This window comes from Trichoderma evansii, assembly GCF_050947405.1.
Source record: "Trichoderma evansii strain SZMC 28006 chromosome Unknown GGI43scaffold_7, whole genome shotgun sequence".
NCBI lineage: Eukaryota > Fungi > Ascomycota > Sordariomycetes > Hypocreales > Hypocreaceae > Trichoderma > Trichoderma evansii.
The window spans coordinates 69,077-83,531 of NW_028145199.1; the positions used below are offsets into that span (position 1 = coordinate 69,077).

A 14,455-nucleotide genomic window follows, 5' to 3' on the forward strand; every position below is an offset into this window, starting at 1 on the left:
CTTTAAGCCGTGGTGGCGTGGGTAAGGTGAATCCCAACCTGCTGCTTCACGGTGCAATTGAGAGATAGAATTCATTCTTAAATATGACAAACACATATGATGATTCAATTTGATTCATATCATTGCCCATCTGAGCATTGCATAAAGATATATTCGAACGATATACCCAAAGCCGTCGTACTGTCCAAGTTCATTTTTTTTTTCTTATTCAAGCGGATTCCAACGCCTGGAGCTTCCTGCACCAGCCGAAAATGATATCAACATGGCAATAAACCTGGGACATCATGATGCAAGAAAATTGCCCTCCAACTTCCGAAACATGCGCCATAAAACTCCTAACCAATATGGACGAAACAAAAGAAAGAAAACAAGAGGGAAAGAGAGCGAGAAAAGAAGAACGCCATTGGTTTCACAGAGGCGACTAACTCTGGTTGTTATCGCCGCACATGTGTACTACATTTTGGACCAGGTACACCAGCCTTGGTCGTCAATGCGAGATGGCCAATCATCCAGTCATCGATGGATATCAAATAAATGAAAGACAATAAAGATCGTGCGAAGCGCTTCATGCGAGGCGAGACGTGTTCCTCTTAAGATGTATGCTTCTCGATTGTAGGCGCCTTGACGCCAGGTCTGCTACGTGAGACCCAAGTCTGAGCCTCACGCACAACGCCCTGGAAGAATGTGTAGATGGTACTGGACTCGCCAGTGACACCTCGAGGGGCGTTGTCACCGTAAGGGTCGAGGTAGATGCTTCGTCGAGCCATTTTTCCTTTTGTTTGTCTTGTATGGGCACCGTCTGTGTGAGAGGGTGGATGTGATAAGTTATAGAGGTTGGGTGGACGTGGGCTCTTTTATCTTGCTTGGTGCAACAGGTATGTGGTATGTATAAGCGGTTGTCTATTGCTGGTTGCGTGTGAAACAGGACAATGAAGACAACATTCCACAGAGCGGCCGCCTCATTCTTTATACTCGCAATGGGCTCGCCCGGTGCAGCCGCACTAAAGGACGCTCACGCGGGCGACCATGTGCAAGCCACAACGCCTCTCTGCCTGAGACCATGTTGGCGCCTTGGAGGATGCATCCAAGCATCCTCAAAGTCTTGCTATCTCGTAACACCCTCGCCCCCACACACGTCCAATGGCGGTCCCTGCTCACACTAGTTCATCCTCCATAAGTGGCATCTTTACGCTTTTCGGGTAATTCTAAGACGACCTATCATCGATTACCGACATATACGCCTAGAGACAAGGCTCTCCCTTTTGGTGTCTCTCTTCCTTCCCCTCACTTTGTATCACCTGGGCACTTATAGTGCCAAATACCTGGCACAATACCTGGCAACGATCGCTGCTGTCTTACCCTGATTAATAACTCATACCCTTACTAGCCTACTCTACGAAAAGGGCTGAGCTGCCTGAAAATGCCTGTTTGAGAGACAATCGCTGGCTGTAGAGACAATCGCTAGATTAGGAAGTCCGCACAAGCCAGGATGCGGTCCCGATGCCCGTGCGTTAATACTTTGTATAAGGCTCCCGCGTTCATATATGCAATACGACCACCTTGCAGATTTTACCGGAGGAAATAATCCTGAATTAAGAAAATCCTTAATTGTTAAAGTAGCACTCAAGGATTTACACGGCACAGAAGGTCGTTTTTTGATCGGCGTGTAAGACTACAAGTTTCAAAAGCATGTGGTAGTGGTAACAGTAGCAGTAGCAGTAGCAGTAGCAGTAGCAGTAGCAAGCAGTAGCAGTCGCATTCGCAGTATATTTCCTTCTACCTACCTTACCAAGTGGGCTGAGTCTCTCTCTCCGCATTTTGCTGACGAACATGTACGTCAAAATGGTTGGGCTCGAAGTAATACCCTGTTCAACTATTGAGAATCTAATCCATGTCTACTTGCCAAAAACCTTGTTTATAAGAAGAGGCATATTATCGATATATGACTGCTCGCTCACTCGCTCGTCAAGTATGAGGAAGCTAGTTTAGCCTGCCGAGCAATCCGCCCGTCCCTAGCAGAGATAAGCTGGACCCTTGCCATCCTGAGTAATACCCTTTTTTAGTTTACGACGCCTACCTACCAACACCTATTATATAATAATAACATCTTCTGAGACGTTGCTCATGCACGTAGGAGAATAAGTCAGACAAAATGTATGCCAAGTTGTGATGATACATTCTGATGGCGCCTTGACTCACCCAGCGGATTTATCCAGCCCGGAGCCGTCGCATTTGCATTATGGGGTAACTGGTCAGAGACAAACTCGGGTCCACGCAATACCGAGGGCCTGGATTTGGTGATGACATCCCTACAATGAGACTTTTCTATTTTTCTCTTGGGAGAGAGCAGTAGTGCGACATATAATAGTGGTAACATTTCGGTGGGAGCACAAGATTGCGTGTGCCTATAAAGCATAATGCTATAGTTACATTGTATCGCTGTCTGTGTGTTCATGTCAATCCATTATGGCCTAACTACTGCTTAATACTGCACCCATTTTGCTCAAAGGGTTCTCGTGTGGAGCTGGCTGCTTTCCTCCCGAAGGCCTTTAAGCTGCTTTTCAAATTCCTTGTTGGCCCATTCCCAGTAACCTGTCCAGACACCTGCCGCCGCCGTGTTGCTAGTTGCTGCGCCAGCGTTTCCAGTCATTGCCTTCATCTTATCACCAAGAAGAAGAGTTACTCTCAGTATGCTCTTGTTAGTTTCTTCTTGCTTCTCAACATCCTGCTTGACAGCGTTATCCTTGAGCTTAATCGATAGGACTCCACGGTAGGCCTCGGCGATCGAGTCCAGCCGTCTTGCTGTCTCATCAGGGTCGATCACGATGAGCTTGGTAACCATGAGATTGCAAAGTTGACGAATGTCGTTGTCATCCTTAAGACCCGCGATCACTCGGTCATAAAAGTCAATGTTGTTGATTCGCGTGAAAGCCGTCTCCATGAGTGCATAGAGGGTCTCGTACGCGCTCTGTATTGAAACTGATGTCAGCGACATGCAGAAATACTTGGGGAATGGTAAAATCTACTCACCTTGCGCACTTCCAGGCCGTCGTCGACCTTGTGCTTGAATGGACCAAGCATAACCTCACGAATAAGCTCCTTCTTGATCACCGATTCGCTAAGAACGAAAGGTAGCAGCTCGCCTAGGTGTGGTAGAATGAGGTCTGGCTTGTTGTGAGCGGCTGAATTCAGCGTCGTCATGGCCAGTCGCCGAATTTCCATATCTGAATCTTGCAGCATAACCAGAAGCATTTCGATAAGGACATTACGAAGCATGGCATCGAATGTCTCGTCACTCTCTGGAAGTGTATATCTGACTGCCTGGACTGCCATGCCTCGGATTCCTGATGAATGATCTTTCAAGAGTGTCTACGTAAAATAACATCAATGTCTTGTATACTTGTAATGCTTTGTACAATATATGCTCCTCCAGAAGTAACTTACCTGTAATTTAGGCATAAAAGTGGCAGGATCCAGGGTGGCGAGGCGGCCGACACACTCAGCGCAGATGATCTTGTTGTCAGCATTCGATGAAGCTGCTAGGAGCTGATCCCAGATGGGAGTAGCGTAGCCCCGAAGATCGGCAGACTGCGATGAGATTGACTGCAGGATCTCTTTAATCGACTGGATGAGCAGGTACTGCGTATTACCTCCACTCTCCATGGTTTTGAGAATGATTGGGAGATACTCGGGAATGTTTCCAGAGCCAGCCCGGCCAAGCGCAACGGCAGCGGCCAGCGACACTTTGTCTGGTTCTGAATGGAATTGGTCCAGGAATAATTGAGGCTTGAGAGGTGACTTGTCTCCGAGTCTCATCCCCGATTCTCCTAGAACAGCAAGGGCAAGGCTCACGCCGGCTTCATCGCCACGTTCTGTACTTCCGTGAAGCTCCGTAACGAAGCTATCAAGAGAAACGCCAGCTGAGGTACCGCCAGTCACCAGAAGGGTTCCTATAACCTTGCCGACAACACCCGGGTCACCCTGAACGCTTACGTCCTTTAGAAGACCTTGCATAAGCGGTTCACCGGCACCACTCTGGCCAACGCGGCTGATCAGGTCAAGCAGCTGGTCGAGGACGATACTTGCAAAGTGAGATTTCAGTAGCTGGCAAAGCGCGCCAATCATCTCTTCGTTGATAATCAGGTCTGAATGATCCTTTACCATGTTGCCAAGAATGATCAAAGTAGGGCCGAGGAGGTGTGTGTCGCTGTTCTTGATGGTGGGCAGCAGAGCGGAGACAATTCCCTGGATAGTAGCTGGTTCTAGCTTGCCTTGAGTAGCCGCTGAGAGCACGAGGTGCTTGAGAGCCTGGACGCTAGAACCTCGCAGAGATCGGTTTGCCTTTCGTAGCTGAGCCGAGAGCTCCAGGGCGACGTCTTGGATCCACGATTGCTCTAACTGGTCCGGAGAGACAGCAAATGCTGCAACATTATCCACGGCGCGAACCGCAGCCAGACGGGTTGTCTCATTCTTCATTCTCTCCTGGAGGATATTCAAAGCGACAGTTCGTTTCTCAGCCGACAAGAGGCCAGCTCCTTCTGCGCTAGAGGTCCTGGAAATGAGAATTCCTAGAGCATGAATAGCACGTTGTCGGACCTCCGCATCAGCATCATTTGCAGAGCCACGATCCACAATAACTTCGTAGAGCTTGTCCAAGTCGTCTTTGAATTTTGACCCAGAACCGCGAGCTCGTGGAGGAGTGATGGCCTTAACAAGCTCTTCTGATGTGCGAATTGCCTCGCTTGAGATTTTGTAAAAGCGGTCATGAACGGCCGACGCGACTCCAGCAACAACCTTGCTCAGGTATGGCTGAAGCACTGAAGATGAATGTGTTTTGGCAATATCACTTATAAGCTTCAATGAGGCGACGCGCAGAGTGCTTGGAGTTGCAGATGCGGAGCCTCCTGCGGCGGCAAGAGAAGACGAGATCGAGCTGGTGCTAGTAGTCTTGATGGCATCAACGATGGGTCCGATGACTTCAGGGAAAAAGTCGACAAGGCCACCGTGTTGAACAGATACCAGGTCATCCAGCATACTAATAATAGCTTGCTTCGTGGGCACAGTCTTTCCCTTCAGCTGCTTAGTTGCGGCCTTGACGATGCTTGGCGTTAACTTGGAGAGATCTGCTCGTGGGCCTTGAGCAGGAATCTTCGCTGCGCCAGGTGAGGTGATACCAGAGCCCGCCATAAACTTGGCAGCGCTTGAGCCCCCAGCACTGCTTTGCCTTCTCCTCTTACGGTTGACGGGGATCTGAGAGACCATTTCAGGCTCGTACTCGTCTCGAGTGAGATCTACCGTATGAAGGCCTTCGCCTGTCTTGCGGATAAGCAGCGACAGAGCAGAGATGACCTCGAGACGAACGTTTTCCTCTCTCTCCTCAATGCGCTTCACAAGATGTGGAGCAGCCTGGTTGTACAGGATGCCGTTGTCTAGAAGATCGCCGCTGCCACGGGTGGAAATGAGAGTGTATATGGCTTTCGCAGCACATCGACGGACTTTCCAGCTTGCATCATCATCGTCATCCTCAAAGCCATCGTCGTCCTCGAACTCGTCATCTTGATCTTCCTCTTCCTCTTCATCTACGTCCATGTCTTCGTCGTCATCCACGGCATAATTGGGATCATATTTCAGATACCGTAAGCAAGAGGTAAGAGCATCGTCTGTGAAAGGCCGCATCTCCTGAGGGCAAGAAGCCAAGAATGCCTCAAGCGCGACCAAAGCAGTCTCTCGAATTTCGTTGAATTCTGGGCCCAAGTCGTCACCATCACTAATCTTTTCAGTATGCTCTTCGAGCTCCGCTTCAGACAAGGCGGCAAGAATGAAAGGAGTTGTCTTTTGAAGATGCACGCCGAATCGGGGAGGAATTGACCGGGCCATGCTGCCCATTATTGAAATATAGAGACGGCGGGTGACTGGAGAGACATTGGACTTGGACAGGTCAGTGGTAATTCTATTAATGACATCTGCCAGATGAGCGTCGGATAGGTAGACGGCAAGCATAGATATAGCAACTACTGCCCTCTTCTTGACCACAGAAGAAGCCTTGTCCCCTTGCAGTAGTAGCAAGACGACTTCTTGCATCGCCTCCACCTCGACCTGCTGCAGCAAGGGACCGAAACATCGCACAACTTCTACTAGGACATCGACAGCTTCAGCGTTGACTCCATTCTCATCCTGCAAAAGCCCGGTCGGGACAGCAGGCAGATTGATTCTCGGCGCTTGTGGGGTTCGTGTCAAAGGTCCGGGTCCAATGAGTCTGGGAATTAGCACACGGCTGATGGCGTTGTATGCCTCTTGAACACTAGAACTGCTTGGAATGCCTGGGATAGGTCGAGGAAGCGCGGTTATAACGGCTCGTAGAGCTAACGCTGGCACAGCGGTATCAACAGAATTCTTGAGCTTCAACGATGAGAGCTTATCGATCATGGGGGCAATAATGGGAGTCGGGACTTTGCCAACAAGTGGTCCAAGACTACAAGTTGATAAAGCGTTAGTAACTTCAGTGTAAAAAGATGTAGGCCAGGAGGCTGAACAGACCACTTAATTGCCAAGTTTTGGACCTCTCCATTCTGATCGTCCAACGTCTTGATGATGCCATCGACCGTTCTCGCGGCAATGTTGTAATCGTGCTGAAGGAAATCATCTCTCGCAGTCGTGAGCAGCTGGAGCAAGTCGTTGAGGGACATGAAACGAAAGTCGGGATCGGCATCGCCTAGCTTCTGGACATGGCCTATGACGGCCTGGGGCGTGGCGGCAGAGGCGGCGATGGAGGCCATTGTGAGCTGACGGAGGCTGCTCCTCGCTGTCTTCAGAAGGTAGAGTGGTGCCGATCAGTGCATCTACCAGCAGCTTGTAGTCGTTTAATGCTGAAGCCGAGGCGAGGGCTTCTCACGAGATAGAAGCCGTTTGGTGATATGAGGCAGGAGTGTGAGTAGCATCGAGGTTCGAAGTTCAAGTTCGAAGGCTCGAGGATTAGGCTGCTTAGTGGGGTCAAGCTCCAGGCAGGCGGGGTGGCAGCTTCGCGGAGGGAAAAAGGCCCTGTAAACGTCACCAAACCAGACAGCAGGCGCTGCCCCACCACAGCTGCCGTTAGTAATGAGACAGCGCTGTCTCTATGCGTTTACCTCTTTTGGCGGTCGCACACACAGAACGAATCGTCTCATCTCTATAACGTGTACCGAGGATATCAGCTCAAATGATGTTTTATTACTTAGCTAGATATATGTAGTGCTATAATGTAGTAGCCAAGGCATATAGTAACTTGCTTAGAAACATGCCCGCCGGAAGTGACGTAACAGAATGAGGGATGGCCATATTTGTTGAAGCATAATATACGTATTATAGAACGAGCTCAATAACTCCAATGGCAATAATAAAAAGAATGATAAAAGAATAGAACAAAATATCTATAGCATGGAATGGGATATCATATATGCTACTTCGATAATACAATGCTGAGATATCTTGCAAGGTTTCAACGCAACCGACATGGACACAGATTAAGGCATTTAATTAAAGAAAGCACAAATAAAGGTTGGGAGTTGTTCTTTTTGCGTTTTAATTCGACAAGATGGCGGGCTGTTTCTAGCTAATGTAAAACTCTATCCCTGGCCCCATTTGGATAGAGTCAAAACGCCCAGCTAAAATTTTAATTGAGCCTATTACTACAGACGACAGTTATAAAACCATCACCATAGGTAGTCTAGAACAACTCACGGAGACGTTCGGATAGATGACATGACCAATGACGCTTGGCATCTCAACAGGTAACGCATAGTATATCCGAGTGCACCATGTTTCACAAGCTGCTTCAAAATCGCCTAACTCCGAAGTTGGTCAGCTTAAAATCTAATCATGCTAGCTGTATATGTATAGTCCGAGCGAGAGTCTGGGGTAATTATCAATTCCGGCATCGTGCCGGGTCTGGAGAATGTCGATAAAGATAGTCAGCTGCGCATGGCTTCCTCCGCGGTGGGCCCGGCAAGTGCCGTCTTTGGTGCCAGGAGCTCGTGTATCTCGCCTACACCGTAAAGATTTACTTTATTTTGCAATTCCAGTATCTTAGCCCCGGATTATACAAGGGTGACATCTCCGACAGATTAGATCTTCTTTTCTGCATTATTAAAGTTCATTGAGAGCGTATGTGGCGCGGAGGTTACTATCGGAATTACGAAATGGAAGGCATTCTTTGGTGTAGAGAAGCTTGTCTACCTATATAAGACAGGGACCAGAGGGATATTCGACTCTATTTCCACTATCAATATCGAGAACAACAAAACAAGAAAACAAGTGTATAAAAATAAATAGTTGCCAACTTCAAACGCTATAAAACCCACATATATCCCTCCTTCAACATACAGTTTCATAACGACAACCATATCCACATATAAAGCAACAGCAAAATGTCAGCCACAGCAGACGAATTCAAGTCAATTGATCCAAGCAATGGCCAACCCGTCAAGACATTCTCTACAGCAACAGACGCAGAGATCTCTGCTGCTCTCGACAAGGCACACAATGCCTACACCAAAGTCTGGCGATCCACCCCTGTGACCGAGCGGGCCAAGATTCTCTCCAAACTAGCAGATTTGATCCGCCAAAACAAGAAGGAAATGACAGAAATTGGTGTTACGGAAATGGGCAAGCTAATTGCACAAATGGAGGGTGAAATTGATTTCGTCATCTCAATCATAGAGTATTACGCCAACAATTCCGAAGAGTTCAGTAAGCCTGTTGCCGACAGACACGTTCCTGGTATGGAGGTAGTCACCGAGCCTCTTGGAGTAATCTTGGCTATTGAGCCTTGGAATCTCCCTTACTATCAAGTCATTCGTGTGGCCGCCGTTCAGCTCGCCGCTGGTAATACAGTGCTGGTCAAGCCGGCTAACAGCGTCGCGGGGTCAGCTTTGTTCTTGGAGAAACTCTTCCTTCAGGCAGGAGCTCCGGCTGGCGTGTTCCAAGTTATTCTCGCCACCATCCCTCAAATTCACACTCTCATTGATGATTTCCGTGTCAGAGGAGTAGCTATGACGGGCAGTGAGAGGGCTGGCAGGGCAGTTTCAGAACGAGCTGGCAGAAATCTGAAAAAGGCTGTTCTTGAGCTTGGTGGTTCGGATCCCTTTGTTGTCCTCGAAGACGCAGATCTCGATGAGGCCATTCGTATTGGATTCGAGGGCAGAATGGAGGGTATGGGCCAAGTATGCGTAGCTCTTAAGCGCCACATCGTTGTTGGTCGTGAGCGAGGCGAAAAGTACAAGGAAGGCTTCGCCAAGCTCGTCAAGGGCATGAAGGCCGGCGATCCTCGAGATAGGTCTACCACCATCGGGCCTCTCTTCGCTGAGATCGGCGCAGAAAGACTTCAGAAGCAAGTTGAAGATGCCAAGGCCGCTGGCGCTACGATTGTAGTCGGTGGAAAGAGAATTGACCGTTCCGGTGCCTATTTCGAGCCCACGCTCATTACAGACATCTCAAGACAGAACCCACTGTTTTTGGAAGAAACCTTTGGACCTGTGGCTTCTCTGTACATTGTTGACACAGAAAAAGAGGCTATCGAGCTGGCCAATGCAACCACATTTGGCCTAGGTGGTGCAGTCGCCTCCGCCAACATCGAGCGCGCTCAGCAAGTTGCTGCACAGATTGATGCTGGCATGGTGTTTATCAATTCAGCACTCAATGGCCACCCCGGCCTTGCATTTGGAGGCGTCAAGAATTCTGGTTTTGGTAGAGAGCTGGGTGAGCTTGGATTCCATGAGTTTGTTAACAAGAAAACGATTCGTGTGCATGAGAAGTATTTGTAAGGTCGAGAAGACGTAGATATTGTACGATAGGTGTAAGGTGGATATATGATATTAGAAGAGAGAAGCTGGCAAATGAAAATTGACAAATGAAACTTTTTTTTACAACATTGTAAGAGATACTATGCCCTCTAGTGATATAAAGAAAAAGGCATATACTCATATTACATTAGACTTAATGTCAACATTGAAGCTCTGTCGAAGCCATCGCTGGTTCATTCGTAGGCCCTGTGTTCACAACATTGCCCCACATTAAAGTCCCTTGGCTCAGTGAGCTTTGGGTTCATACTGGATTCCTCCATCCACTACTGAGATAATAACATCATCAAAGCTTCATTAACATTTCACATATTGTCACCATGGTACGCTTAATTAAACCTAGTACCACACTCTCACTGAATAACTAACACGTATAACCTAGAACAAAGACTCGTGCTTCAACTACGTGCACATGCATCGCTCCGGCGACGCGGATCTCTTTGAGGACTTCTGCAAGGATAAGCTCCCCGATGACGAGATTTACGTCCCGCCTCAGTACCGGCCCATCAACCCAGAAGACGAGGATGATGTTGTTCCGGATCAGCACGCCGCCTTTGGTATCCAGCGCGCGACGCAGCGCGTCAAGGAGCCCTCGTGGAAGGACCTCGGCCTATCAGACTTGATGAGAAAGGGACCCAGTTCAGAGAGCAAGGCTGCTGGGCCGAGCAAGGCGTCAAAGGCACTGCCGCGGTGAAGGGATTTCAATTTGTGAGGCAGAATGATGGGGCTTTGTAATTTTTCAATTAAGTAAGCGGGAGTAGAAACTACAGGTTTAGGGATTGGCATGGCGTTACGAATGGCTAGGAAGCTATGGTTATAAATCGATTTTTCATCTCATCAATTCTACATCGTGCAAACAAGCTACATTAAATTATCGAATCCGTCTACAGCCTGCAGTAGCCTTGAACCGACGTATCAATCAAAGCAGACGATTGCTGACCATGCCATCAACTCCAAAACTCCGTCCCATTGTGCCCTTCTTTCAAACTCCGTCTTTCTAGTCTTGAACCATATCAAATCGTTTAAAATCAACTCTTCGCCAAGAAAGCCTCTCTCTCCACCACTTCGCTTCTAAACTTGACCAGGAAAACAGTCTTTCCAGGCCACATATCGCCCTCTCCGACGGTGTGTGCCGTCACCCTTGCGGGGAAGTCTGCGCCGTCACATACCCCCTCTACCACGCCAGCGACGAAGGCGGCGCAGTTTAACTGGCTCATTTCGCGGGGTACGCTAATGTATTGGTTGACAAGCGGCTCGTTGTCGATAATCATGTACTCATCCGGTTTCTCTGCGTCCGTCGACTTTTCTAGTCTGTCCGCTTGTCTGCCGAAGAGGTGTTGCCATACGTTCTGCTTGATGAAGTGGAGGAGAGCAACTACGTTCTGAGGTCGCAGCTGGGTCCGAACAGGCTCACGGTAGAGGAGGAGATCGAGGAGCTTGATGCCTATAGAATGGCCCTGGACGTTGAGTCTAGAGTGTCGCATGGCAACATTAGTTTCCATCATTGCCTTGGCTGGGAGTCTTGATTCGGGAGGGGATATCAGGAGGTGTAGGTGAACCAAAGAGACATACCTGTGTTCCAGCTCTTGGATACCCTTTACGCGCTTCTGCGCATATGCTACCATCTCGGAGAACAGAAAGGCAAAGCTGGCCTGGCTGAGCTCGGAGGTCTTGGTGCGATTGAGCGGGCGGTGGTAGATGGTTTTGCCATTGCTGGGCACGCGAAGACCGGAATCTTTGCCCGTGGAGGCGCTTGAGGGTAGTGACGACATCCTGAAGCTAGCGATTACCGGGCGGAATAGCGGCGCATTGCCGTCCTTGCGATATCAGGGTGTTCAAGTGGGTGAAACGAACGAGATGCGGCGGCGATGATTTAATGTGAGGGACGGTGGCACTTGCATGTAGCTTGTACCTTGTGAGAGATTCAGGACGTGGGGCTGACTGTACTTGGCTGTACGTACCTCCTGCCCGCTCAAGAGCGACTGCCTGGAAGGGCAACGATTACAAGTCACTTTCTGCATCTTCATCACATTTACACATATTTGGACAAATTCAACAAGAATGTCGTTATTATAACAATTATGGCCAAACAATAAAATATACCGAAAATGGCCTGTGCAAAGACAAGAAAAGACAATTACAGCCCCAACACCAATACCGGAATCCCCGTAACATCTATATTATGAGAGAACCAGAAGCTGTGTGATACTACAAACTACTTCGTCCATCCATCAATCAATGATGGAATCCATATACTATAATCAGATTCAAGGGCTTAAAGACTTCACTGCACAGTCAAGACTTTGGAATTCGCCTCCTTCTGTCGCAATGAAGCTTCTACCCACTCTGATACCTCATCCAGCGCTCGGCGCGGGAACTTTTTGCGCTTGAGGAGGAATCCCTGAATCTCCGCAGGAGAGAAGATGCCTTCTGGGATTCTTCGGCCGAATTCTTCTGATATCTCTTTCATCTCTTCAGGTGTGACGGAGTCTAATTCATCAATAGAGTTCCTGGCTGTTGGCTGCTCATTCGTCTTTTCTGCCAGCTCTTCCACTCTTTCTTTGCCATTTACCGTCTTGGTTGTTTCCTTCAGGCGTGACGCCTCATACATTCGATGGAACAACTCACCAGCCTGGACGCTGCTAGCATTGCTGAAATTTACTTGAACGTCTACTCTTCCAGGACGAATCAATGCCTCGTCGAGAGCCTCGGGCTTATTGGTGGTCATGATGAGAATTCGGCCTTCGTGAGATGCGACGCCATCAATGGCATTCAAAAGTCCGGATAAAGATATACCTTCCACTGCCACAGTGTTACTTTTGCCGAAATCCTTCTTTCTAGAGCCTCGTTTCCTCGGCTTTCTTTCAGGTTCGCTCTCCGACTCGCTGTCGCTGGTATCGGCCTTTCGCTTCTTCTTCTTTCTATCTTTCTTCTCCTTATCTTCGCTTTTACTATCTTCTGTTTTATCCTCGCTTTCGGTGCTAAGATCTCGTCGTAGCCCTGCGGTATCAATATCTTCTAGAAGGACTATGCATCTTCGTGGCAGTTTAGTGAATAGTGTCGCCAAATCTTCTTCGTTCACACCGGCGTCCTGCAGACTAATGACATAAATGTCGATGCCAAATACGCCTGCCAGTGCAAAGGAAAAACTGGTCTTTCCGGTACCTGGTGGTCCATGGAAGAGATAACCTCGCCTCAACGGAATTCCGCGAGATGCGTACCATCGTGGTGTCGAAGGGTGCAGATACTCGTTAATGTCGGACAAAACATCGTGTTTTTCGCAAGAGTCGAGCACAACTGTTGACATGGGTCTTACAGGGCGCCGTGCCACTTGCTGCCACATGTTATGATCTCGCCGTTGCTCCTTGACCCTTGGGCGATAGATGGTTGTTTTCTGACGAGTATCGTTATAGTACAGGCCTTTCGCATCTGATAGCAGCTGCTTGATAGGATCTTCACAACAGTTAGTGACTGATTCGGGAGGAAGGACTTAGCACACTGACCTATTGAGCGTCCGAAGCACGAGATCTTAACCTCTTCGAGATCTTTCATTGGACCTCCCCACGAATGAGTATTGACAAACGACTCCTTTTTTCGATGGACTCTAAAATATGTCCCCTTATGCCAAAATGCTGTTGAACCCATAGCAGGGACAAATCTAGGACTCTATAGGCATTTTCGTCAGCTTACACTGTTTCTAAAGTTATTCACTAACAAATACGTACCGATTTGGCTGCTTGGTTAGAAAAATTCAGGTACATCTTATCGCCACCATCAGCTTCGCCACCGTTTGTCCAGAATAGTGCATCTTCCAGTTCATCTTCTTCTTCCCAAGCGCTTTTCCAGACGGTTTGAGCCATGAGATATTGGTTGTTTTTAATACTGGGGTGATGGGATAACCATTTCATCAGATGCATATATATGTGGTCATCTTCAGAAACGTACATGGCGCACATGAGATAATCGTCAACAAACCGCTGGACAGAGTCATAGATCTGTGAACCAATCTTCAATGCGCCCCATACGAATCCTAAAATAGCCAGTACCATTGACGGATCCAGACCGAACTGTGTGCCCAGAAGTCGATAAATAAAGAGAACAAGTTGTGCGAGAGGCGACGCGTGACCAGTCGTTGTGAGAATGGTATCTACCATGCCGCCAGCACCGAAAGGAATGTTCGAGCTGCTACCTGCTTCCGCAGCATTCTCCCCTCTGATAGTGGTAGTGAAAGATGAAGCATTGAATGATGATGTGTTTGCTACGGGTGTGCTAAAGATGGGAGGGAGGCTCATCCTGCTAAAGGAGCTGACGATAGACACTAGGGTCATGATGAGTGCTGAGAGGCGTGAACCAATATTGAGGCTCAACGAAAGGCAGGAGGCTGACTATTTGAATAAAAGAAAAAGTAAGCTGGATCTCAGCTTCCAGCTCAACACGTCATCCTGGTGGCTTTAGGCACATATATACTACTTTCAGCAGGAACCGAGAGCAAGCTAAAGACGAGCTACGGCGGTTACTCGATCCACGTCCTCGGACACCGATGACCGATGTTTACCTTCTTTACGACGTGCCTGGAACTTTGCTAGGCCCAACGCCACCCAGAGAGGTTATCAGTTTCATGT

The 14,455-nt window shown here is 48.5% G+C and overlaps 5 protein-coding genes across 5 annotated transcripts; 2 read left to right on the plus strand and 3 right to left on the minus strand.

Moving 5' to 3' along the window:
- Positions 1–1,794: 1,794 nt before the first annotated feature.
- On the minus strand, positions 1,795–7,025 carry GGI43DRAFT_401884 (armadillo-type protein). Its single transcript, XM_083205631.1, has 4 exons — positions 6,538–7,025; positions 3,445–6,472; positions 3,031–3,369; positions 1,795–2,968 (listed from the first exon to the last, which is right to left on the minus strand). Exons 1-4 carry the CDS (start codon positions 6,774–6,776, stop codon positions 2,504–2,506), a joined length of 4,071 nt encoding a protein of 1,356 aa, XP_083061489.1. The 5' UTR covers positions 6,777–7,025; the 3' UTR covers positions 1,795–2,503.
- Positions 7,026–8,010: 985 nt separating this feature from the next.
- Positions 8,011–10,106, plus strand: GGI43DRAFT_401887 (aldehyde dehydrogenase). Its single transcript, XM_083205632.1, has one exon. The coding sequence runs from the start codon at positions 8,403–8,405 to the stop codon at positions 9,795–9,797; it is 1,395 nt and encodes a 464-aa protein (XP_083061490.1). The 5' UTR covers positions 8,011–8,402; the 3' UTR covers positions 9,798–10,106.
- On the plus strand, positions 10,107–10,674 carry GGI43DRAFT_401889 (Apc13p protein-domain-containing protein). The gene is made up of 2 exons (XM_083205633.1): positions 10,107–10,156; positions 10,216–10,674. The coding sequence occupies exons 1-2, from the start codon at positions 10,154–10,156 to the stop codon at positions 10,525–10,527; spliced, it is 315 nt and encodes a 104-aa protein (XP_083061491.1). The 5' UTR covers positions 10,107–10,153; the 3' UTR covers positions 10,528–10,674.
- GGI43DRAFT_401890 (TRAPP subunit TRS31) lies at positions 10,675–11,863 on the minus strand. The gene is made up of 2 exons (XM_083205634.1): positions 11,406–11,863; positions 10,675–11,303 (listed from the first exon to the last, which is right to left on the minus strand). Exons 1-2 carry the CDS (start codon positions 11,603–11,605, stop codon positions 10,862–10,864), a joined length of 642 nt encoding a protein of 213 aa, XP_083061492.1. The 5' UTR covers positions 11,606–11,863; the 3' UTR covers positions 10,675–10,861.
- Positions 11,862–14,267, minus strand: GGI43DRAFT_339370 (BCS1 N terminal-domain-containing protein). Its single transcript, XM_083202106.1, has 3 exons — positions 13,559–14,267; positions 13,337–13,499; positions 11,862–13,286 (listed from the first exon to the last, which is right to left on the minus strand). Exons 1-3 carry the CDS (start codon positions 14,159–14,161, stop codon positions 12,118–12,120), a joined length of 1,935 nt encoding a protein of 644 aa, XP_083061493.1. The 5' UTR covers positions 14,162–14,267; the 3' UTR covers positions 11,862–12,117.
- Between the last annotated feature and the right edge of the window lie 188 nt (positions 14,268–14,455).